The 24,467-nt window shown below is 44.7% G+C and overlaps 3 protein-coding genes across 10 annotated transcripts in view; 2 read left to right on the top strand and 1 right to left on the bottom strand.

Annotated features, from left to right (window-relative positions):
- The window catches only part of atp1a3b (ATPase Na+/K+ transporting subunit alpha 3b), a 21,663-nt gene extending 16,304 nt beyond the window's left edge, over positions 1-5,359 (top strand). Inside the window, exons 13-23 of the mRNA XM_083678999.1 lie at positions 37-212; positions 324-460; positions 606-756; positions 1,196-1,364; positions 1,657-1,811; positions 2,134-2,257; positions 2,600-2,745; positions 2,913-3,043; positions 3,183-3,284; positions 3,549-3,640; positions 3,846-5,359. Of these exons, the coding sequence (XP_083535125.1) occupies positions 37-212; positions 324-460; positions 606-756; positions 1,196-1,364; positions 1,657-1,811; positions 2,134-2,257; positions 2,600-2,745; positions 2,913-3,043; positions 3,183-3,284; positions 3,549-3,640; positions 3,846-3,874 (1,412 nt within the window). The 3' untranslated portion in view covers positions 3,875-5,359. The remainder of the gene's footprint in view (positions 1-36; positions 213-323; positions 461-605; positions 757-1,195; positions 1,365-1,656; positions 1,812-2,133; positions 2,258-2,599; positions 2,746-2,912; positions 3,044-3,182; positions 3,285-3,548; positions 3,641-3,845) is intronic.
- A 1,911-nt stretch (positions 5,360-7,270) lies between these two features.
- rabac1 (Rab acceptor 1 (prenylated)) lies at positions 7,271-11,941 on the bottom strand. Of its 5 annotated transcripts, none has more exons than XM_083678164.1 (7): positions 11,914-11,932; positions 11,094-11,220; positions 10,354-10,491; positions 9,819-10,061; positions 9,021-9,118; positions 8,729-8,830; positions 7,271-8,287 (listed from the first exon to the last, which is right to left on the bottom strand). In XM_083678164.1, exons 3-7 carry the CDS (start codon positions 10,467-10,469, stop codon positions 8,202-8,204), a joined length of 645 nt encoding a protein of 214 aa, XP_083534290.1. In that variant the 5' UTR covers positions 10,470-10,491; positions 11,094-11,220; positions 11,914-11,932; the 3' UTR covers positions 7,271-8,201. The 5 variants fall into 5 exon arrangements, with proteins under 5 accessions (XP_083534290.1, XP_083534288.1, XP_083534292.1 ...); XM_083678162.1 differs by having other exon boundaries at positions 11,829-11,928; XM_083678166.1 differs by having other exon boundaries at positions 9,819-10,031; positions 11,829-11,928.
- Positions 11,942-12,004: 63 nt separating this feature from the next.
- On the top strand, positions 12,005-23,549 carry dedd1 (death effector domain-containing 1). Of its 4 annotated transcripts, none has more exons than XR_014554449.1 (6): positions 12,005-12,071; positions 12,802-13,357; positions 13,656-13,784; positions 13,931-14,083; positions 18,586-20,876; positions 22,484-22,602. XR_014554449.1 is itself a non-coding variant. In XM_083678797.1 (6 exons), the coding sequence occupies exons 2-6, from the start codon at positions 12,862-12,864 to the stop codon at positions 23,258-23,260; spliced, it is 1,173 nt and encodes a 390-aa protein (XP_083534923.1). In that variant the 5' UTR covers positions 12,005-12,071; positions 12,802-12,861; the 3' UTR covers positions 23,261-23,549. The 4 variants fall into 4 exon arrangements, 3 of the variants coding, with proteins under 3 accessions (XP_083534923.1, XP_083534925.1, XP_083534924.1); XM_083678797.1 differs by lacking the exon at positions 18,586-20,876 and adding an exon at positions 23,254-23,549 and having other exon boundaries at positions 22,484-22,871; XM_083678798.1 differs by lacking the exons at positions 12,005-12,071; positions 18,586-20,876 and adding exons at positions 12,448-12,586; positions 23,254-23,549 and having other exon boundaries at positions 22,484-22,871.
- Positions 23,550-24,467: the final 918 nt, after the last annotated feature.

Here is a 24,467-nt window from a genome sequence, read left to right as displayed (position 1 = left end):
GTAAGTCTAACTACCTTCCCCCTCCTCCCCACCCAGGTTTCTGCCACCTGCTCATGCCAGAGGACCAGTATCCCAAGGGATTCGCCTTCGACTGCGATGACGTCAACTTCATGACAGACAACCTGTGCTTCATCGGCCTCATGTCCATGATTGACCCTCCCCGTGCCGCTGTGCCCGACGCTGTGGGCAAATGCCGCTCCGCTGGCATCAAGGTACGGTTCTATACATGACTGGACCACTTCCTTATTGTCTTAATGTTATTGTTTTACTCCTATATTTTGATGATGTCAATACTGTGTTCAACACTTTATTGTTATTATTAGGTCATCATGGTGACAGGAGATCACCCAATCACAGCCAAGGCCATCGCTAAGGGTGTGGGTATCATCTCCGAGGGCAACGAGACAGTAGAGGACATCGCAGCTCGCCTCAATATCCCCGTCAGCCAGGTCAACCCCAGGTGAGTAGTGTACACACACACACACACACACAAACACACACACACACACACACACACACACACACACACACACACACACACTTCTGATTATCAGAGTAATTAAAGATGTGTTATGACTCATGAGATGTGTGTGTGTGTGTCTCAGGGATGCCAAGGCATGTGTGATCCACGGTACAGATCTGAAGGACTTGTCTCAGGACCAGATGGACGACATCCTGAGGAACCACACTGAGATTGTGTTTGCCAGGACCTCCCCCCAGCAGAAACTCATCATTGTAGAGGGGTGCCAGAGAATGGTGAATACACACACGCGCACATGCACACACACACACACACACACACACACACACACACACACACACACACACACATATGCACACACACAGACACATGCACAAACACATGCACACACATACACACACACACACACTGGCCCGTCCTCATGCATATAGAAAATGTCTATACCATACTATAAAGCAAACATCTATCATTCACTTGTACTGTACTGTTATACAGTAAGTCTAGCAGGCTATCTAATACTAAGTGTATTGTCCTGGAAAGGAATAACATTTCCATACATTACAATGATATCTCTTAGTGTGAAAAAGTGCCTCTTAGTTTCCATACAATGTCACTGACAGTATTCTCTCTCTCTTCTCTCCTCTCCTCCTCTTCTCCTCTTCTCCTCTCCTCCTCTCCTCCTCTCTCCTTCTCTTCTCCTCTCCTCTCTCACAGGGTGCCATCGTGGCTGTGACAGGGGACGGTGTCAACGACTCTCCTGCCCTGAAAAAGGCTGACATCGGCGTTGCCATGGGGATCTCAGGTTCCGATGTATCCAAGCAGGCCGCTGACATGATCCTGCTTGATGACAACTTTGCCTCCATCGTCACAGGAGTGGAAGAGGGTAAGAGAAGGGAGGGAGGGAGGGAGAGAGAGGGAGGGGAAGAGATTAAGAGAATTGGAATGAGCAAAGAAGGAGGGTAGTGCAGGGAAAGGAGGCGAGTGAAAGAGGGAGAGATGGAAAGTGAGAGGGTTGGTGAGGGAGGAAAAGAGAAAGGGGGGGAGGGACTGGGAAGAGGTGGAGAGGGGGAGAGGGAAGAGGGAAGAGGGAAGAAATGGCAGATTTAGACCAGAGAGTTCAAAATGGAATTGAGCCCCACTCTGTCCAGTCTTTGACCCTGTGTGTCACACTGCAGGTCGTCTGATCTTTGACAACTTGAAGAAGTCCATTGCCTACACCTTGACCAGCAACATCCCCGAGATCACACCCTTCCTCCTCTTCATCATCGTCAACATCCCCCTACCCCTGGGTACCATCACCATTCTCTGTATCGACCTGGGCACTGACATGGTGAGAGAGAGACACACACACACACACATAAACACCAATATGCAAATAACACACAAACACACACACACACACACACACACACGCAGACACACAGACACACACACACACACACACACACACATACATTTAACTAATAACACTTAACACCATTAATACATCATAGAGCTCTACTTAAACGCCATCCCACATCCTTATAATACACACTGATAGCCAGACACTGTTTTTCAATGTTGAATATTGTTTAATATGCAAGCTCACTGTCATGTCCTCTTCTTCTCCTTCCCCCTGCCTCCCTCCCTCCCTCCCTTCCTTCCTCCCCCAGGTGCCAGCCATCTCCCTGGCCTATGAAGCAGCTGAGAGTGACATCATGAAGCGTCAGCCCAGGAACCCCGCCAGGGACAAGCTGGTGAACGAGAGGTTGATCAGCATTGCCTACGGACAGATCGGTGGGTGGTTGTTTTAAAGGGATGCCCGTGGAGGCTGGTGGAGGTAGAAACAGGTGGTTGTTTTAAAGGGATGCCCGTGGAGGCTGGTGGAGGTAGAAACAGGTGGTTGATACCATTCCATGGATTACAATGAGCCCCGTCCTCTGATTTCTACCTCCACCAGCCTCCCCTGAGGGATACGAACAGACTCAAAGAGACCCCATGATAATATGATATTGAGGCCTATGATGATATGATATTGAGGCCCCTTACTTATATCACACCTCCTGACTCTCTCTCTCTCTCTCTCTCTCTCTCTCTCTCTCTCTCTCTCTCTCTCTCTCTCTCTCTCTCTCTCTCTAGGTATGATCCAGGCTCTGGGAGGCTTCTTCTCCTACTTTGTGATTCTGGCTGAGAATGGTTTCCTGCCCAATAAACTGGTGGGCATCAGGCTTAACTGGGACGACCGCTCTTGCAATGACCTGGAGGACAGCTATGGCCAGCAATGGGTAAGCCTCCAACAACTAACATTAGCTCCTCTGATGTTGTAGCTAGCTGTCTGACTTTGTTAGCCAGCAAATGTTCACACCCCAAACTCAATAATTGAATTAGTATGTTGTCCTATCACCCCCCCCCCCTCCTCATCTCACCACTCTCTTCTCTCCTCTATGTGTAGACATATGAGCAGAGGAAGATCGTAGAGTTCACCTGCCACACAGCCTTCTTTGTCAGTATTGTGGTGGTGCAGTGGGCCGACGTCATCGTCTGCAAGACCAGGCGTAACTCTGTCTTCCAGCAGGGCATGAAGTGAGTCTGCCTCTTCACTCTTCGTCCTACGGTTCTATATACAGTAGTGTCCTCAGACTCAAGTCAAAGTCTGTCTGTGTTTCTGAACAGTCTGTCTACTGCACCTCTCCCAACATCTGTGACTCTGTTTTCCTCTCAGGAATAAGATCCTGATCTTTGGCCTGTTTGAGGAGACGGCCCTGGCTGCCTTCCTGTCCTACACCCCAGGCATGGACGTGGCACTCAGGATGTACCCCCTAAAGTGAGTGGTGTTAACCACACACACGCACACACACACACACACACACACACACACACACACATGCATACAACATACACACACACACACACGCATACAACACACACACACACACACACACACACACACACACGCATACAACACACACACACACGCAGACACATACACATACACACACACATTATATACATATTGTTATGTTTGTGTACCCCTCCCTTTACATTCATATCTACACTCTCTCTCTCTCTACGTGTCTCTCTTCTCCAGGCCCAGCTGGTGGTTCTGTGCGTTCCCCTACAGTTTGCTCATCTTTGTGTACGATGAGATCCGAAAATTGCTCCTCCGCCGGAACCCTGGAGGTATGCACCTGCCTCTGTCACACACAAACACACAGATTCATGTTCTTATCTTAAAACTCTGGAAATTCTGACATTAGATGTACCAGTTAGATAACCCTGTCTTAGTCAGAGTTGATAGGCTAGTTGTATAATTCCAAACATAAGTAAATGATAACACCTCTTCCTCTCTCTCTCTCTCCCTCTGTCTCTCTCTCTCCTCGTGCAGGTTGGGTGGAAAAGGAGACATACTATTGAGCGATGGAAACCTTCTTTACTCACACCCCTACATCTTCCATTTATTTCTCCCCCCTCCACTTCATCCCTGGCAAAATGCACCTCCAGATGCCCCGCCCTCTTAAAGACAACAACCGCTTCGAAGCAATTTTCATCACGACTGCCCCAAAGATTAAAAACAGCAAAGCACCTTTACGACTTTCTACATCAATCCCCCCCCCCACCCTCCCCCCCCACCCCATCTCCTATGATACTCTTTGCATGTGTTCTCTCACTGCTGTGTACATAAACCAATATATCTACCAAACGGCAGCTGCATATTGTGTATGTAGATTTGAATGAGCTATGATGCAAAGGGAGTGTCTACGCTCTGCAAAAAAGGGCCATCCTGCTCTTCCCTCTCCCCCGCTCACCCTTCCCTCTCTATACCTCTGTTCCTCCCTCTCTTCCTCCTTCTGTGACCCTTTGCTTGTCCTCCGATCACACACAGATATACAGATCACAAGCGAGATTCCACCGCGAACGCCAATCGAAACCGTCCACCTCTCGCCGTCTCCTGTCTCCAGGGGAAGAGCGGAGTTGATCTCTCCGTCTTTCTCAATGCATCCATTTTCCTTTCCCTTTTTCTTTCTTCGGCCACAGTGTTGTTGTTTTTTAATATATGGGGTGGGGGGTTCAATGATTTTACTTGTTTTTTTATTTCTATAAAAAGGGAGGGGGGGTTTGTGAGAGCTGCTTCCCTCATTTAGGCATAACAAAGCACACCCCGTCACAGCATCCCAGTCTCCCCTCCCTCCCGCCTCTGTCTCTCACGCCCTCCCCTCCCCTCCCCTCCCCTCCCCTCCCGTTTGTCTCTGTTTGTGTGCACTGTGTGAACCATTTTCCTTGTTAACTACTACAGTACACCCCCAGTTGGAAAATACAACTCAATCTTTCTGTGTGTTCTAGGAAAACTATATAATTCTATACCGATTTCAAGAAATAAAAATGACATGTTGAAAATAAAAACAGCTTAAGAGAGATATCAATGAAAAAGAACATCAACGGCATTAACGAGATAGAAAAAGAGGAGGTATCTCTCTCTTTTTTCGTTTGGTTTCAATTTTTTTGCTGGGTTTTCGAAAGCCGATGCAGGAATAAAACAGCAAGCAGGTTTTAGGTTGTGTTTTTACCGAGATATTTGAGACAGAAAATATGGCGTTATTGTTCCTACTACCACTGCTGACGTGCCGGTGCGGTGCGGTGTGGTGTGATGTGGTGTGTGATGATAAGTCCATGTGACGATCTGGTCTGATCCGGTCCGGTCCAAGTCAGCTCCGGTCCAGGTCTTGCGTTCTGTGTGAATGTCTGTATTGGGGACCAGCAGAGGAACAGTCGTCTCAGGCTGGGTCTAACTCAGAGGGCTGTGGGGGTTGAGACTAAAGAAAAAAAAAACACAACTAGTAGAAAATGTTTGTGAAAGAAACGAAACCAACACCAATAAAACATCTAGAACATTTAATACAACCTAGCCCTGTCTGTGTGTCTTTATCTCTCCCTGTTTTTGACTCAAACGTAATGTCTGCCTTTTCCTCTATCTCCTCCACTTCTTAATGTTCCTCCTCATCTCCTATCCTTGTTATACCACACTCTTCCTCTCTGTCTCTCTATCTTTCTCTCTCAGTCTCTCTCTCTCTCTCTCTCTCTCTCTCTCTCTCTCTCTCTCACACACACACGCACAATGTATCACTTTATCACAGAGTGATCCTTTTATGCCACACTGTGTGATAGCTTTATATTAAAAACATGGTTTATATTCAATACAGTATGTCAGATAAGACTCGCTTTTGTTGCACCACAGCCATTCTTAAGTTATACTTTACAATGTAATGTCTATCTCTCACACACACACACACACACACACACACACACACACACACACACACAGAAAAGAATCAGTGATGTCCGATATGAGCTAAAATGAGACCCACTGTATGAGATTTGACATTCTACTGTGTTCTACGTTGTGGTATGAAGTGATGAACGTGAACAAGGGAGTGTAGATATGAGGCTGGGATGCCACCTAGTGTTGTGACTCATACCCATTCTGCGGTATATTCAACTGACATAGGAGCAGTTGGCAACAGCCCAGAGTAATGCACCAAACGGTCAGTGAGTTCATGTGTCAGCCATGTCTTGGAACTTAGTTGCCAAACTGATACAGAGGGAAACTGCATAGAGAGCAGCCTGTAGTGTAGTCCGGATGTAGGTCATAAGAAACGCTAAATTAATTTCCATAACTCCTTTTTGTATGGATCTTCCAAGTAGATGAAGGACACGGTATATTTTCCATCTATAAGTTGTCTGCTTTAATGGGGTAGAATGTCATGACATTTTAAACGTTTGAAGCTCGGTAGTATGGCAGTGTGTTGTGGATTTGATTTGATTTTGATTTGATTTATTTTGGGGGGGGGGGAATGACAGTTAAAACGCACAGAGCCCAGAGGATTACACATGAAAACATTATACAACACTTATTTTCAATGTGGTCTTCGTATAAGAAGAAACAGTAAAGTAGCTCATATTCATCTCCTCCTGGCCACAGTCATGAAGCTCTGTACAAGCTTCATCACCAAAACCATGTGAGATGGGTCACCTTGTGATGACCTGGGTGAAGTCTTTTGAAATGTCACATAAGATCAGAAAATAAACATCATAACCACTCCCTCCTCCCCCTTCTCAAATATAACTTGTTCAGACACACACACACACACACACACACACACACACACACACACACACACACACACACACTCTCTCTCTCTCCCTCACACACACTCCCACCCTCTCTCTAATTTCCCATGTGTCTCTGCAGTGAGCTCACTGCAGTGCGACTCTCTCCTCTCTCCCCCTCCGCCACCCTCCGTATAATAGAATATCGATCGCTTGCCTTTGCCGCAGTGTGTATGTAAGTGTGCCTGTCTGAGTGTGTGTGCGTGTGGGGGGGGTGCCCCCTCCAAGGTCATCTCCATGACAACCTGAGCATGGGGTCCTCATGCTGTGCTGTCACAGAACATAGGTCACAGGGGTCATCAGCAGAGGGGGACAGGAAAGCGAAAAAGGGGGGGCTGAAGGGGGACAAGAGGGGGACAAGAGGGGGCTGCTGAGTACTGCAGTATTTGAAGTGTCGGAGAGAGAGACAGGGAGGGAGGGTGGGGGAGGGATAGAGGGAGCGACAGAGAGAGAGGGACAGTAGAAGGGACTGAGGGGAAGAGTGTTATATTCCAGAGTGTAGACATTAGGACAATAGAGTGAAAATAGGGTAAGACTCAATTAAAACAACTATGGGGCTACACAATAACCGTGCAAATGGGCTTAATCAGCCTAATGAGTCTCTCTCTCTCTCTCACACACACACACATCAGACAATACAATATCTTAGAAGCAGGAGAGTTTATTGCACTTCCCAAATGTATTACAACAATACAAAAAAACTGAAACATTGTAATAGCAAAAAGATGGGTAACATAACCTGATAGCAATATTAATCATGTATAATAAAAGCTAAAACATTATATAAAGACATGTAAAAGCCATAAGCAGAACTTACAGATATGCAGAAATGAACAGTCATTATTGTACAACACACCTTGGGGGAGGCCCTATAAAGCCTTAGGAGGAGTAAACCGCTGCTTGAATCAGTTTTCAGGACCTGGTATATCAATTAGTATTGGTTTCAGACTCAATGTCATTGTCCAGCTGAAACACTGTATTCATACATACATCCGTAAAAGGAAATATGTATCTATAAAAAATGTAAAGCTTGGCACTTTTTTCCAAAAAGAGTGAAATGGTCTGCATAAAAGAAACTATTTTATTACTGTAACAGTGACAACGCTATTTTTTTTTTCAGGTCTTGGTTCAGGCGAGTGACAATATTGTTCGGCTGTCTACATATCCACAGCATACCACAAGGACGTTATCATTAAACAAGAGGCTGACACTGCTTTCATGGAAAGAGGACATACATAATTTAACACAAATGAGAAGCATACCAGGTACCATTAACAAAGAAACATGGCATGTTGGGTCTGTCTGTTAATATGACCAACGCAGTCATTCTTTGTGCATGACAGTTAATTCATATGATAATACTCAAATGTTTTGTTGAGGACTTGGGTCTTAGAGTTGAAAGAGGGGCTATTTTGTCTGTCAGTAACAACAATACTATGTGCATACTGGGTATATAATGAGAGGTGAAAGTTCAGGGTAGAAGCTGCCTGTAGGGACAGATCTAAGTTCACTTCTCCCTCCCCGAATCATAATGGGTCTAGGGGCAATGTCTTCCTTCTTGTGGCCAGTTCAGGGTTTACACAGGCTCCATGAAGAGCTCCTCCACGTCTCCCTCCAGTTCACGGAACGCAGCGTGAGAGCCAATCACAAACAGCGTCGCCCCTGAGTGAAAGGAGACAAAGTCAATCAAACGGATGGGAAGAAGAAAAGAGGAAGTAATATGCTGGTAAAGGGTGGTATCATAACAAAAGAATACCATGACAACGAAAATATCACCAAGATGTCTTGAGACAAACATAGCAAGCTCCATTGGAGACTAGTATGTATAGCTATTTGAGCCAATTGTTGAGTGTTTTTATATTTTCATTTGATACTTCGAGACATTTGTACTGGTATAGTAACATGGTTAACGTGACCAACTGCTAATATGGTTAGTCTTCGATTTTCTAACCTATGCAGTTTTCCCCACTGTCTCAGTTTCTGGGATAAAGCGAAATAATGAAGAATATTTCATTTCATTACGGTGGGAATTTATGTGTCTCCAAAAGAGTGTGTGACGTTTCACTTTACCAGCGTATATAGTAAGTTAAGGTCTAAACCTACCCAGAACCCAGAACACTGCAGCACCAGCACCGGCCAACCAGAACACAGGGAGAGACACCGCCCCAGCCAGACCCAATTGGTGAGGTCCGTTCAGCTCCTTTCCTGTAAATCAATGAAATTGCACAGATCTGAATTACATCCACATCATGCTCGATCATCTCACATTGTCTTTTTGAATTAAATGGGTCGGTGGCGTCCTCTTCTTGTTATCTGAAGGAGTTTGACATGTGGATATAAATATAATATATAAATATAATATAATTAAGATGCACTCTATGACAGCTTCACTCACCAAAGATGACCAGCTTGGACTCGAGGGCCTTGAGGTGGATGATGTAGAAGGCACCAGCAAACACAGCCAAGGCAATCAGGAGCATGGGAGAGCTGATACTGATGGGAATAGTAATTTGGGGTTGATGATTAATAAGTTACATGGCGCATTAGTATTACAGCTGCTCGATCAGGCTCTCTTGTCTCTGTCCCCAGAAGGATTTGTTTTGGCTTAGGCCAAGCTGCTGCTTCTGAATTCCTAACAGTTACTGAGGGAGGGTGAGGGAGCTGAAATCAGTATCATTTCTGCATTAGTTTGGTCTCTTTTCAACCCAGCACCTGAGAAAGAATGGACGTGTTTCCACCCCGATGAGGCATCATTTTCCATCACTCCCAGGGGAAGCTGCCCCTAAGCTTACCCTCCCCAAATCTGAACCTTAAAGGTCCAGTATGTAGATTAAAATAGTACTAAATGGCCATGATAAATCAGTAGTGATCAAGGAATGAGATGAGACATGAAAAAGAACGTTCAGTGAAGAGTGCCGTTTTGGTCCAAACAAAGCACTTTCTAAAATCTGGTGTCAAGGCTGAGAACTGGCTTTTACATAGCTATTATACATTTGTTTACATGAATATGCACAGATTCACAGCTATTAGAAAACACAGAATATTTACATTTTCAAATGTTCAGTGTGGCCAAAGAGGGCAGCAAAGCACAAAACTACATGCTTCACCTTTAAGGCAAAACAACAACACAAAAAACTAAAACTGACCCTAGATCAACGACTAAGTGCAGCTTCACCCAACACCCTGGACTTACATGCAGTAGAGGATAAGGCCGAGGAAGATGAAGGTGTAGTTGCTGTTGTAGGTATCCACATTCCTCACCACCCTCTGGCACATCTCGCCAAAGTTGCGGGGCTTGGAGAATTTACGCTGGTCCACGAAGCCCGCCCAGGGACGGATGGACATGCGTCTGCGGTCAAACCACTCCTTGGCCACAGTGCCTGAGAAGCCTTTGGGAAGCCCCAGCCTGGGAGGTAAGGCAGAGAGCCATGATAAACTATACAGAGGTGTGGGGGAGATGAGAACAACTTTAGGCCATCAATCCAAGACATTGTGGACACACTGAGAGATGAGTTACCTCGCCTGAATGTTGGGGAATTACAATAACGAGGGAATGATATGAACTGAACTGATGATATGAACTGAACTGATGAAAATTCACTGAGAAAATGATTAACCAACAGACACAAATAGAAGCACTTGGGTGGTTATAATGATGAGTGTAATAACAGATGGACTGACTGACAGACAAAAGAGACTAAACTAGAGAGTAGAATCACAACACATACTTTCCCATGACTCCTCCCGCTGCAGTCGGCACCACTTCCTCATCACTGAAAGGATTCCCTGCCTTGCTGTCCATGTCTACAAGACAGTTCTCACCTTTAGGGCCACTAGATACCATCGGTGAGTAGGCTTACCAGTAGCTGTGGCAAAGCGAGAAAAGTCATACAAATATACCACGTAAGTAATAAACTGGCAGAGCACAGAGAAAGGCATTAGGTAGTGCATTTTCCACATTCACTTTTTTTTCAAACCAGTGACAGGTTATCCTCCAACATAATGCGATCTGTGTTTTCTTCATTGTACCACAATAATAACTGCATTGCTCTGCTGCTTTACAGTTATGTAATGGAAAATATTTGTCAGGGTAAGGGCACGCCCATAGTTACAGTGCCACATCACTTCAGTATAATCAACCCCCCAAAAAAGCCTATTTCATGTGATTCAGTCCGCAAATTATATCGTATATAACATAAACCCCACTGTCAGAATGATCCAGTGTAGTCAGTCGGTAGCTAGCCAGTTATACTGATGGTGTTTGCTAACTAGAAGAAGATGTAGCTAGCTTTGTCATCACGACCATACTCCCACACACACACACACACACACTACTGTTTCAAGCCATTGACATTGTGCATTTTGAAGCATTTAAGCACCGCCCTTAATATAATTGCTCATCGCGAAACATTAATCTTGTTTGTGTAGTGTTTAAATATGATAATCTTGGCTACTATTTTATACTCACTGTAGTTGGAATTTGATGTTTACTTCACTATTGCTTGGCGGATGTGATGTGGAGATTCTGGTGTGCTTCTTCTCTCGCTGAGTTCTCTAGCTAATGTTTTGCTACAAGCTAACCGTTTCACCGCCACCTACCGAGTAACATTTGAAGTACGTTTGCTGCACTTGATACATTGTTACATTATCGAGACAGCCTGTATATTTACTTTTTTACATTACATTGAGAATGTGGACTGTACAAAACTATTTTTCAAAGATTTCAATACATCTCTGGTACCACTCTACTTGAAAGCACTTCTAGAATGCATATCAGGTGAGTTTGCGATGTCATTGCAAATGTTGCAGGCTAAACATGATTTTTACTACCATTGTACTTGACAACACACTAGTATACAAATCAACTGAGTTTCAAGCATGAGGGATGTCATACGAACAATTATTGCCACTTTACTGTGTCCCTACATTCTAACTGCCTTGTGTGCAGGAAACACAAGGCAGTAAAGTGGCAATAATTGTTAGCCTTTTAATTTTTTTTTGGCGTACAGTCCATAATGTATTCCCTATGCAATTTAGAGCGCGTTTAACTGTTGGGACAGTAAAGGGTCAATAATTGTTCGTATGACATCGCTCATGGTTGAAACTCAGTTGATATGTATGTTGATATGTATGCTAGAAGTGGAAGATTCCACCAATATGTACATTTTAAAGATCAGAAATACTTTTTCACAGTTGTACATACCTTCTGTTGGGTCATTTGTCCTTATTTCAGCAAAGATAAGAGAAAATATTAGTTAGTTGGGAGCTCAGAGAACACAGATACTCACATTTCCCTTCTCAACATGGCCGTCAGGCTCTGATAATACGTCATACAAATAGCTAATGCTGCGATTGGTAGCTTTTTGTTGTTGTTTTACTGCCAGGGCTGATTGCGTGTCGCACGCAACGACGAATTGTCTGACAACAACACTAGGGCTGTCGGGAGGTGAGTGTAAAAAATTAGACAGTTATGGTAGGTGTCAGCTAGATGATGTGATTGCAAAGATGAACAGAATTCGTTAGATATTAATTTACCTCTTTCATTTCATTTTTTTTGTTACCTAACTCGCTTTGGTGGCTATGCACAATGTATTCCTGGTGGCAGATAAAGAGCCAGCTGTAGATACGTTCTGAATTGTCCGTGCTCATTTTGCTTATATATCAAGAAAACTGAGATATGTCACGTTTAGTTTAGAGGTTGACCGTTTTCAACGGCTGTGTCAGTCAAGGAAAGCTTACATGGATTTTGTTGTTTTTTTTGCAGTGAAACGTGAAACATTACGTAATTACGCGTGTCTCACGTAATTTGTTGCACTGTCAACAGCTTGGGCGTGCTAGGGACAGTGTCTTTCATCTTTCAAAGGTCTCTGCAGTTCGTGTCAACGTTACGACGACGAAAACGAAACATTTATTTCATACCCTTCTAGGATAAGACAACGCGTTGCTGACATCTTGTAATATGTATGTTCATAGCTGTCCCTTTCAAACATGAAACCTCTACACGACGTTGTTGCTGGCAAAACAAGAGTACTCTACTGTAGTTGATGTCTTACTGGCTAGCTCGTTGATTGTAACATAGCTAGCTGGCTTGTCATTCTAGCAACTTGTGTGTATCACTTGACATTTGCCACATAAATGCGTCTTGTACAATAAACTTGTTTTTGTTGTTGTTGTAGAAACTCCTGTCCAAGGTGGGAGCGTGCATTGGAAAAGGACGGTCAGCTACTTTCTTAACCATGTCAACAATGCGTCGTCCAGGGCCAAGGAAGTACTGCTCTCTCAGAGACTCTCTTTACTGGGATGAGACAGATTGCCTTGCATATTATGGGATGCTGTCCTTCCATGAGGTCTTCGAAGTTGTCGGTTCTCAACTGACGGAGACAGATGTTGAAGTGTTATCGTTCCTTCTGGATGAAACCAACCCAGGAGGACACCCTCTCGATCCGGCCGGTTGGACCGTTGAACCTTGTGAAGGAGAGGAGGACCCAGAGGTCAGTAAAGGTGTGTGCCCTGATCCAGCACTGGTGGATGCCTGGCGGAGGTTACAGCCCCGGGGCTCAGCCTGTCCCACGGCCGCCCGACACAAACCCAAGAGCGGGCTGGACCTGCTGCTTGAGCTGGAGAGGCGTGGCTACCTCAGTGAGGGTAAACTGGAGCCCTTGTTGCAGTTGCTGCGAGTACTTACACGGCATGACCTCCTGCCCTTTGTGTCAAGCAAGAAAAGGAGGACAGGTGAGGGCCCAGAACTACGAGTGCTGACGTAGCAAGGCATCATAAGGGGAGTCAGACTAACTTTACATCTAGTAAGACATTAAGAAACATTGTTATCATGTGGGGAAGGTTGGACACAATGATGGGTGGGTGAAATAATCGTCCTGACCTACAGTACAGTGTTGTAATGCATTTTGTCTGAGGCCTTGTAAAGATCGTGTCAGCATAACACCCCTTGAGGCTGAGCTCGACGTCTCTCTCTTGGTTGTCATCTGCCAGTCTGTGCTGTACCAGTATCTGACACGTCTCTACCTCTCAGTATCTCCAGAACGTTTCAGACTGAACTATGGGGCGGAGGACAGAGGGCAGGTGTGTACCTCTGGGCTGACAGCTGCCTGTAGACGGACGGAGGAACCTCAGGAACACTCTACACAGCAGTGGAGTAGGGGTAAGCTCACCTAACCCTCATAGTTTTGGAATGAGATGACCCTGGGAGCCGTAGACTGTCAACATAATGAATGTATTTATTGACTTGTCTCTAAAAACATCACAACCTTCTGTTCTGATTGGCCAGTTTGTGCGTTTGTCAATTAGGTATTAACCCTGCCAGGCCAGGGCTCGCCCCCAGGCGGAAAAAGAGGGGTAGAGGCCACCGCTGGACCAGTCGGCCATCTACCTACAGGAGAACAGTGGGAGTCTGCGTCACTGAACCACCTCCCCCGTCTGTGCCCCAGAAAGTGTCCTGCGGTAAGAGCAGCCTCTATACCTTTCTCTGTCCCTCACTCCATCTCCATCTCCTAATCTCCTCAGTCTCTTTCTCTCTTTTCTTTTATTTCACTCTCTCCCTCCTTCTCTTCCCATCGAAATTTGTCTCCCACTCTCTACTATCTGGCTCATTCACCCTACTTTCTGTGGGTTCCTCTTGCCATTATTCATGTGTCTCGCTCTGGCTAACACTCTCTTCTCAAACTCACTCATTCCATTGAAAAGCTGTAAACACTATTGCAGTTCATTATCAGATCAGAATGGCCTAACCATCTCATATTCCTCATCAGTCCTCAAGTGTTAAAAAGGTTATATTTACTTACCATCCCTCAACTTAAAACATCCATATCAGTCTGCCTACACTAATCTCTGTTCCTCTTCATTTTGGTCCTTTTTTTATTTTTTTATTTTTTTATTTGCTCCGCTTATACCTAACTATAGGGCCACTGTCCTGCTTTCACTGGTTTAAGAATGGCTGTAATACACCACTTCTCTTCTAATAGTGCCATTGTTCCTTGTTATGGTCACAGTCATTTTAATGGTTTGCTTGTTGTAGGATTATAGGTGTATTGGATATAATGCCATTCAAGCATGTTGACCTCCTTGTTCTAGTCATACAGTGCAAGTACAAGTACATGTAAAGACTTGTAACCCATAATGATGAGCTGGGTGTGAATTCACATCCTCAGACCTGTTGTTACAGGTGCTCTGTGGCTGGGAAGCTCTGTACTGTGAACCATGGTCATTAAACAATTATATTGGCCTATTCTTTCCAAAAGGGCTAGTATGTAGAATTACTGGCTTAGACAATAGGGTTGAACCGAAATGGAGTTGCTTTTTCGTCAGACGAGTCAGTCTTGTATGTCCTCTCAAGCAAAAAATAACTCGCCGGCTTCAGCTCTGACCTTTGCTAGGCTTGTGGCTCAGCCTTCACGGTTCTGCACAGGGTTTCAAACAGCTTTTCAAACACACAGGGCTCTTTGCTTGTGCTGTCTTGCTACGCTAACAGGCAACTCAACAATTGGGAGATTCTGTAGACGTCTGCAAAATGACAGTCTGCTTGCACAGCCAAACAGAAATCCCCCTAAAAGCTTAACTGCTTTAAAAAAGAAAGGCAAAAAATCCCAATGAGCCCCACATAACTGAATGAAATGATAGCTCTCTAGTCAGGTGCATCCGTGTAGTGGTTATGTAGGTTACGGGTAAAGGGGATAAACTGCTTGATCATTGCACAGAGAGCCGAATTAAGTCAAGAACTACAACTCCCCTCTACCAATATAGACTTGGCCAAAGGTGCTTTCTTGTATCTTTTTCCTTATAGTGATTTCACTTATCCTGTCCTTTCAGATCAGAGTAGATTCAGATAAAGGATAAAGTTTATCTCCCAAACATACTGATACGCACCCCAGGACGTGTAGCCATGTCTGGGAACTTAGCAGGCTTATGTTGTTGTGATGTTGCTCTTATGACTTGTCAGCTTACACAAAGGCTTAAGAGAGTAGGAAATGCAGGGGATGGTGCTTGAGGGGTAAATGTATGTTCATCAGGCCTTCCTGACACTGTTGAAAAGTAGATTTTCAGACTCAAGTGAGATTATATGTTTTGAGGCCCGAAGCTTTTCAGTGTCACTTAGTCAACAGATTTTTTTTTTCAAGCTTCAATGGCGGTTTTGCAACCTTTTACATTCCACTTGCAAAAACATTGCCTTTCCAGTTGAAGGCTGTGTAAGTGCCTGGAGTTATGTGGTTTCACTCAGAAGTCTTCGAGAAAAACACTGCTCCTTCTACATAGATCTCAAGATGCAGGAACGGTTCTGAGAGTGGAGCACTGCAGAGTGTTGAGCTGTGGGCAATGTGTTGTGCAGTTGGGTTGTGAATTCTCTTTTTGATAGTTTGTCTGTACCTGTATGTTCCCCACTGGTTAACACCCCAACTCTGACAAGAGGGGAATGTAGGTGTACTCAGTTTTTTCTTATGGTTCCAATTCATTCATCAACTCAAGGATTGAGAAGTTATGGCTGGTATTTTGAGTGCTTATTCAAAAATAGTTGTTGGTCCAAACTGCATAACTTAGGACCAGTGAAAGGAGACTGAAGGTTGAACGTCTTAGTAATATACCATATTCCATGCTACTCTGCCTGCCTCCTTCGAAATGCATGTCAACAGCCTGTTCATAAAGCATAACTCCTTATGCTTATGCTCCACACCAAAGAGTCTATCCCTCTACATCTCTCTGCTCAATCCCTTCATTCCCTTTGTCCCTCTCTCTTCATCTCACCTTCTCTCTTTCGCTCTCACTTACCCTCGTTTTTTCAGCTCCCCGGTTTAAAGAGCCCTGCCTGGTAGGTCTTCTCTCTTCTTATCATTGCTGTGATACAGACTTGTCAAGCCCAACCACTGCTAGATTCAGAACTACTTCTGCTCCACTCCTAAGACATGGGACCAAGTCCTGCTCAAGTTCCAATGTTTCACTAAGAATATCAGTTGAACTGTACTGCCCCACATATGCCTTCCTGAAATCTTGCCACTTCAGGTCAACAGGGCCAATAGGCCCTTACAGCCAGCTTCTGTTTAAGTCTCCTGTTTAACTCTGGCTATCCCAGTCCACTCCCCACAGCTTGCTTTTTTGACTGATGCATGACGCTGCTTCTCACCACGATCAGATTGAACCCAAAATCTATGTCTTTTGTAAGTAACCGGGTCCTTATCATTCATTTGGGGTCCCCCTTCTCAGCAGCCACTCTCAACACAGCCCTTTAAATGACATTCATTGCCTGTTGAACAACCTTCTGCACTAAGGCCTTATGATCCAGCACAAAACAGTCCACCAATGAAGATCTGCCCCTTGCTCTCAGCAGTGCCCTCCTAGCCATGTAGCATAAGTGTTGTGACTTTGACTCTGAACATTTTGCTGTCTTGACTCCGCATTTGATCCCACCAGGTTGACTCAGGATTGTAACCTAGGAAACAAGAGAGCCGAGAGAGAGAGAGAGAGAGGCTGGGAAACAAAACAAAAAAAAAACAACAACAACAAAAAAAAAAAAAGCCTGTCCCTCCACTCTGTCCATACGATCAGCTGTGTGTGCTCAGCTCAGTCGCTCGCTCTCTCACAAGTCTGGCCCGATGCCCAAGGTAAAGAGGCCCTCCCCCTCGGAATGAGGGGGGGGCCGACACTATGCTCTGTGTTCAAATGCCTGTGTATCATTTTAGCTGTCCTCCTCCTTACCCCCCTAAGAGAGCATAGTTAGCTCTTCACAAACTGTTCTGCAATGTGCTGTAGTGTTGTTCTTTGTGGATAGATAAGAGTTTTCTCCATTCTGTTCTCTATGATTCCTTAAATACCTCACTCTAAAGAGGGGGGTGTTGGCCTCACTGTTTCACAGAACTGACCGAAGAGTCCTCAGAAATATGCTTAGAATATTCCGGAAGTTCCTTTGTAGAACCATAATGCAAGCTCGAACCTGACCTATTATCAATAGCATGTCGTCTGATTTTCCGATGTTTCTCAACTGACCAGAGAAAACTGTTAAAGGGGTAGTTCACCCCAAAATGAATGTTTTTCAGATGTTCACAAATGGTCTAAAGGCGAGTCTATATTCTGTTGTATCTGTTGTGTAGATCCCTTTATGTGCATTACTAGAAACCTTTCCTACACATTTGGGATTTCTCCTTGTGCATGTAGAAGAATGTACTCAACAGATGTGATATGAGTTCTACTCATAGTTCACTTATGAGGAAAGAAAATATCAGACAAAAGTTTGGTGTAAACTATCCCTTTAAAGCAGCCTCCAAACTGTAGCAGTTTTTTGTGGCGTCACCTTCAGTACCTCAGGTCACAAATACCTGTCTCAGAATTCGAACAACTGAACCAACAAATCCAAACCAGTTAAAAATGAAAACCATTCTTTGAATTCCATGGGTCCATATCAGGTCTGACCCTGCATTCTATTGAAAAAAGCACAAAATGGCCACCGACGCGACAGTTGTTTAAAAAAAAAAAAAAAAAAAAAAAAAAAAAGCTTCTCTGGAACCTTTGCTCGAGCAGTTCTGAGGAAAATGACCCAACAGTATTGTCCTAAGGGCTCTGAAAGCCCCTGCTGTATCTCATCTCTGTGCCCTGTGTGAGCTCTGTTTGTGGGGGGAGCAGAGATGATAGGGCAGTCCAGTCCAATGATGCCTCACAGCATTCACACCAATTGTATTGCCTCTACTTTCTTGCCAATCATGATTCATTTTTTCTGCAAATTTTCTGTTTGAACTGTAACCTCAGCTCAGTAGCAATATTAAACTGTCCATGTAACCTTAATTTTTTACAGTGGACTTTTCATTATCAACAACAATAATTAAATTGATCCAATTGAGTGCCTCTGAACCAATGTGTTTGCCATGCCTGTTTGAACTTGAGAAACAACCCAATGGACAGATATCCAACCAAACTATGCCTGTCTCTTTCTCTCTCTTTCTCTCCTTTCTCTATGTTCGCAGTTCAAACAGACCGACTCGTGTGTCAGGAAAACACTATCCTCACACACAATGAGAGGGAGAGAACGAACGCTAAGCGCTCGCACCACACAAACCAAAAAGAAAGAGAGAGATTTTGGCAAAGGGGAATAGAGCGAGGTCTGTCTACAGTACCTGTCTCTCTCTACCCCTACCCCTCTCTCTCTCTTTCTCTCTCTCTCCCCTCCCTCTCTTGGTCAGTCGTTCAGCAGAAAAACGGATCGATAAAGAGTTGAAGCTCTCCGCACCAAGTGACTCCTTCTAAATGGGTACTTAGACTTCTTTTTGGTGGGGTGAAATGGAGAAAGCCAAGCGGGCTCCTTGTTTAAAGGGTGAAAATGAAAGCTGTGCCTCCTAATGTCCCGTCTAAGTGGATCTATCTGTCTCTGATGAAGCGTGAAGTGCTCTGTAACCCTAAGAAAATGACTATCACTATGTTCCTGTGGTTTTAAATGGCCCTCTCTTCCTTTGCCGATGTCACTGATTCCATCTTTTCACTAGGAAATAAGGAAGCAGGAAATGAGGCCATTTAAAATTATTGTGGCATAAGACAGGTGTTGATATCACAGCCACAGTCCCAATATGTAGCCCATGTCTCGAGACCTGCAAAAGTGCAAATTGTTATTTTTATTTTTATTTTTATTTATTTTTTTACTATGTTTAATAATTCCATGGCACCATATTGAAAATGTATTAGAATATTTGATAGTCCCAGAAACCATTACAATGCTATGGTTTGAAGCCCTTTGGCTTTCAATTAAGGTTTTCTCCCAGAGCAGTGAAGAGCTTAGTCAGCACACCCTGTCGTAGGTGATTTGACACTATGCTGGCAGGAAAATATTTGTATTTCTTCTAGTCCATGATGATGATGATACATAAATGTCTCCATAGCCTAGAGATTCAGGGTAGACTTTGGTGAAACATTGAAGTGATGATGAGTCTGAGAAATCCTTTTTATAGCATTGACAACATGTCAGACACTATTAGACACTACCTAGCTTTCCACATGAGACTGTATGCGTTATTTTCCTCAATATCAAACTCCTTGACAATGTTTAAAGTGCTGCTGTATCTATGGCGTCAAAAATGTTCCATGTACCTGTACCTTAACTTTTCCTCTGTATTCAATTTTTTTGGTGTGTGCTAAACTAACCGTGGGGTTTTTTGATGGTCATCATTTTAGGACTGATGTGATCTACTTTTCAGATTTTATAATATATGCACATCTTCCTATGGAAGATTTTTTCATACTCAATGTGAACTGTCAAGTTAGGAGATGACGATGTACTTAAAATCCCCCTGGCCGACTTAGTTTGACCTCCCCTATGGATCCACTGAGTATGCCTGTTTGCATAGTCTTCTCATTACAAACCTTATGAAGTTCAGAAAGCAGGAACCACTGTTTGTTTTTCAGTCTTTTGCAAATGTTAAGGAATGCAAAATCAATGCCTTTAATTCAACATTGGCATTTCTAATGTTGGCATTTTCCAAAGCTGACCCCTCTTGAGTCTGTCCCTAGTCCCCACAGCCCAACACAACCATGTGGATGGTGAGAGTTGCAAATAAGGCATGGGCAACATAGCTTCAGTGCATTTGGCGCTAAATTCAAGTTTCCCTGGGTAACATTTGAATAATGTCTGAACCTCTTTACTTTACTTTTCCGTGAAAATTTTCAAATTGTCATGTTGAATCCCTTGCTTTCTAAACTGAAACCTGGTCCAGTGTCTTCAGAGACAAAGGTATGTGTACCCAGTCCCCCGTGGGCAGTACACATAGCTTTGACTCATTCAGATAGGTTCAGACAGATATTCTGGTCATTGTTTTGAAATAGAAGACCAGGGGTGTTTCTTGTTCAATGTTTTTTTAATAATTATTTTGGTCCCCTGGTCTCTTAACCCCTCATGTTCCCTATCCCCTCTTTCAATTACATCTGTCCTTTAGTTTGCTCTCTGTGGTTCCTCTCTATTTTTACACAGAGTTTCAGTGGGTCAAGGGGAGGGTTTGGTTCGGCAGAGCCATACAGTAGATACACACAGTTTGGCAAACTCTGAGATTGAGAATTTAAATTAGAGCCATGTTGGCACCAAAGGCCTTGAATGTCTGGGGCCAACATGGATGACAGTGACCAAACTCTGTAGATCTGTGTCTGGCTCAGGGGCGGGAATTGGGAGGGGATGGATCTTTGTTTCAGTGAAGTCCGCAGGCCGCTGGTTCCGCTCCGAGCTCTGGAATAATGACATGAGAGGACGATCACAGCCGTTCCCTTGCTCAGTACAGTATGTATCCTCTGACCCTTCTCACTGTGCTGTTGCATGACCGCCAATCCTGTTACTGTAGAAGAATATCCACAGGTCTGCTGAAAGAGAATTAGAGCGACCTCACCGCAGTCTGCAACTATCTGTATAGCATTATTCTATTTCCAGTCTTTAGGTTTTTATTGCTTGGAGTTCTCATACCTTGCTGTGTAGGGGTGGGCAACTCTGGTCCATGGGGGGGCCTCAGTGTGTGCAGGCTTTTGTTCCAGCCTAGCACCATGACACCTGATTAAACTTACAGTGGACTAAATTGCCTACAGTGTTTATTAGTTGAATCTGGTGTGTCTGCATCAATAGTATGCACCCACTGCAACCCCTGTTGCCCATTCCTAGGATGTGGAGGAGTCAGCCCGGGCTCCTGTGATGCAGTTGGATTCCTTGGAATGAATCCTCACCCCCCCCAAATCCAACAATGTAAATACTCCCTCCCTCCTGGATTCCCAACCAGTTTCCGTCTTCCGGCTCAGGGGTTGGTGGACCATAAACTTGGTTGCCCGATCCGTTTCAGTTTTAGACACGTCCCATGTTGTAAAAAAAACAAAAACAAAACAAAAAAAACAAAACACAAAGCAGTTGGCTGGAACTGAAACAGACTGGCAACCAGGCTAGGTAGACTATTGTTATTGCATTTTGTATTGGAGTGGTGTGGTGTTGGGATTCCATAGTGAATATTCTTAACATCCATCTGCTCCCTCAGATGTCATTCAGTTACTACGGCAACTTTCCATGAGCTACTTGGGCCATCCACAGGTTGATATAGGGAGGGGGGGGTTAGTGCAGAGTCTTAAATGCTGCTGGTCATACTGTATATCCTCTCTCTGATGCTCTCCTTAGCAGTTCCAGATAACATTCACATGCATCCCAAGGTTAGTAACAGTAATCAATCCTGGCCTGGTTGGTATTGCACCCTCATGTATGCTCTACGGTAGGCTACCTTTCAGGTTTTGTCAGGTCGTTTTTGTGTGAAAGAGAAAAAACTTGCTCTCAAAAAGATTCATCTTGGTTATCAAACAAGTTAATGATACTTCAATAGCATACCCCATGTATCTCAAGGTAGTATCCTACACCAGTAGTCAGTATGATTGTCTAGTTTGTCATACATTTCTACTTTGTCTCTTTTTTTATCACCCTTGATTGACCCTTCCCTGGCCCTTCTTCTGCTTGACATTATTCACCTAAGAAATGCAGATTTTTAAAAAAATAATTATTCATAGAATTTGTTTGTGTCCCCCTATCTATCTTTCTGACTCAATTACCTCCCTTCCCTCTCCCACTTGATTTTCACTCTCTCACATGCACATAAAACGTCTTACCCCACACAATCTCTTACCCCCACTGTTCCCTTCTCTCCCTTCTCAATCCATGCCTCCCACCTTTACTTCCCCTCCGTTATCCTACCTTTCCTCCTCCTCCCTTTCCTTTGTGTTGTAATTCACTCTGTGTACCCCTTCACTCTTTCTCCACCATTTTCACTCACCCCTTTCCCTCTTTCTCCCCTCCCTCCTTCCTTCCTTCCTCCCTCTCTCCCCCTCCTCCTTCACCTCCCTCCCTCCCTCCACCTCCAACAGATGTCCGGCTGCGCGTGCGGGCCGAGTACCTAGAGCACGAGTCTGCGCTGCGCGGAGGCGTCTCCTCGGACAAGCAGCAGCCCCTGGAGCGTCAGTTTGAGCTGTTCAGCCGCGCCAACTCTGTTCTGCGCTCCCGCGACTTGGGCGCCATCACCTGTGACATCAAGTTCACGGAGCTGGACAACCTGGAGCTCTTCTGGGGGGACTACCTGAGTGGGGCCCTGCTGGAGGCTCTGAAGGGGGTGTTCATCACCGACTCTCTGAGGAGGGCAGCGGGGAGGGAGGGCGTCAGGCTACTGATCAGCGTGGACCAGGACGACTACGAGGAGGGACGCAAGAGGCTGATGGACACTCTGGAGAAGGATGCGGGGAACTGGGAAGGGGACAGGTGAGCTATATCTGGTCTAACTGAGCTCTTCATCCTTGTTTATGTTGTGTGTTGGATAGGTGATTTATTTGATTTTGTAGGGTAGCTTATTGTTATGTTAATGTAGTAGTAGTTACAGTTGTACCTTCTACTGCCTGACTTCTACTGCTATTGATCTTTCTAATGCTCCCTCCGTGGAATTGCTGTAGCGGCATCAATAACCACTAGATGGCAGACTTTGCCCACTGGCGTATGTATACTACAGTCCAGCTGAGCACAGAAGAGCTCTAGAATCTTTGGAAACATTGAGAATTAAGACTGTTCCTCAGAAAGAAATTGAATGGGTGTAAATCCCTGTCATTGTCACTTCTAACCACTGTCCCTCACCATGCTTCCTCCTCAGGTCCTGATCCACAGAGCTGAGGGATGAAAAGGAGGATGAAATAGGAAGAGAAACATATTCTTTTTTACCCTCTTTTTTTACTCTCTCACAGTGAGAACAGGATACACTATTCCCACTCCTGTACCAGCAGTCCAAGGGGAAACCGCCTGGGAAATGCCTAGCTTGTAAAGACAAAACTGGACTATAAGGCTTGGCACACTGGTCTGTTTTGAAACAACAGGTTGTACTGAGCTTGGAGACCCCTGTGCCACTAAGGAAGAGACTGCAACTGACACACACACACACACACACACACACACACACACACACACACACACACACACACACACACACAGTGTGGGTCTGCCTGTAACTCATTTTAGCCTAGAGAGGTTTTGCACTGACGTGGGAATCCAAATGCCAATTTAAGACTCTGATTATGTTAGACATGTATGTGAGCTGCCCTGCTTCACCTGCCCGAAATTTGTTTCAGTTTTCATGAAATGTATTATTTGAAAAAGACTAACAAGACTCCAACGCTCCCATATGTAGAGGGAGCAAAGAGAACTGTTGAAAGGTTTAAAAATATATATATATGGGGGAAATAACAAACGCATGTAATTATGTTTTGACTTTTTGAATTAATTGAAACGAGACGGCGAGGTGGAGAGTACCTAAGGAAAGCATGTGTGTAGCCCTGGTCCTGGAGAACGCAGTACACACACACACACACACACACACACACACACACACACACCACGGACACTGGCAGTCCCATCACTGTGTGGCATGATTACCCAAACTTGTGATTGCTGTGGTCAGGAGATGACAGGAGCGATTACCTCTCAGCTTCACCCAACCATGAAACCACGATTCATCAGGACAAGCTGTTTAACAGCAGCAGGGATAACACACAACACAAGGTTGGTGCCCAGGCTTCCAGCTAGGCTTCCAGCCAGGCCTCAGCGGGTGCCTCTCCGAGTCAGGAAAGCACAGGACAGTGCGTTCGGTCAATAGAAGCAATGTTGGGGAGATCAAAATCAAAAAGGCACATCCTAGCTCCACTCAGGCCTGCCGTGTAGGCCCACTACAGTGGCTCACAGGCCTCTGTCTAGTCACCCTGGTGGAACTAATGCCTGGACTTCGCTCATAGAGTGCGATCAATAAGGCCCCTCTCTCTAAGTCCCATCATACAAGCGGGACTTAAAGGGACAGACTGCCTGCTACTCTACTGT

Source organism: Argentina silus (genome assembly GCF_951799395.1).
Source record: "Argentina silus genome assembly, chromosome: 10".
Classification (NCBI taxonomy): domain Eukaryota; kingdom Metazoa; phylum Chordata; class Actinopteri; order Argentiniformes; family Argentinidae; genus Argentina; species Argentina silus.
Note: the sequence above shows the minus strand (reverse complement) of the source record. Positions and strands in the feature narration are given on the sequence as shown.

Bases quoted from the DNA above. Each gene is read 5' to 3' on its own strand.
- dedd1 (XM_083678797.1), top strand. From the start codon at position 12,862: ATGTCAACAATGCGTCGTCCAGGGCCAAGGAAGTACTGCTCTCTCAGA. The intron at 13,358-13,655 runs GTGAGGGCCCAG...TCTACCTCTCAG, and splicing joins AAGCAAGAAAAGGAGGACAG to TATCTCCAGAACGTTTCAGA. The intron at 14,084-22,483 runs GTAAGAGCAGCC...CACCTCCAACAG, and splicing joins GCCCCAGAAAGTGTCCTGCG to ATGTCCGGCTGCGCGTGCGG.
- rabac1 (XM_083678165.1), bottom strand. From the start codon at position 10,469: ATGGTATCTAGTGGCCCTAAAGGTGAGAACTGTCTTGTAGACATGGAC. The intron at 10,062-10,353 runs GTATGTGTTGTG...ACCTCTGTATAG, and splicing joins GCGGGAGGAGTCATGGGAAA to TTTATCATGGCTCTCTGCCT. The intron at 8,288-8,728 runs GTAGGTTTAGAC...CCTTTCACTCAG, and splicing joins TGCAGTGTTCTGGGTTCTGG to GGGCGACGCTGTTTGTGATT.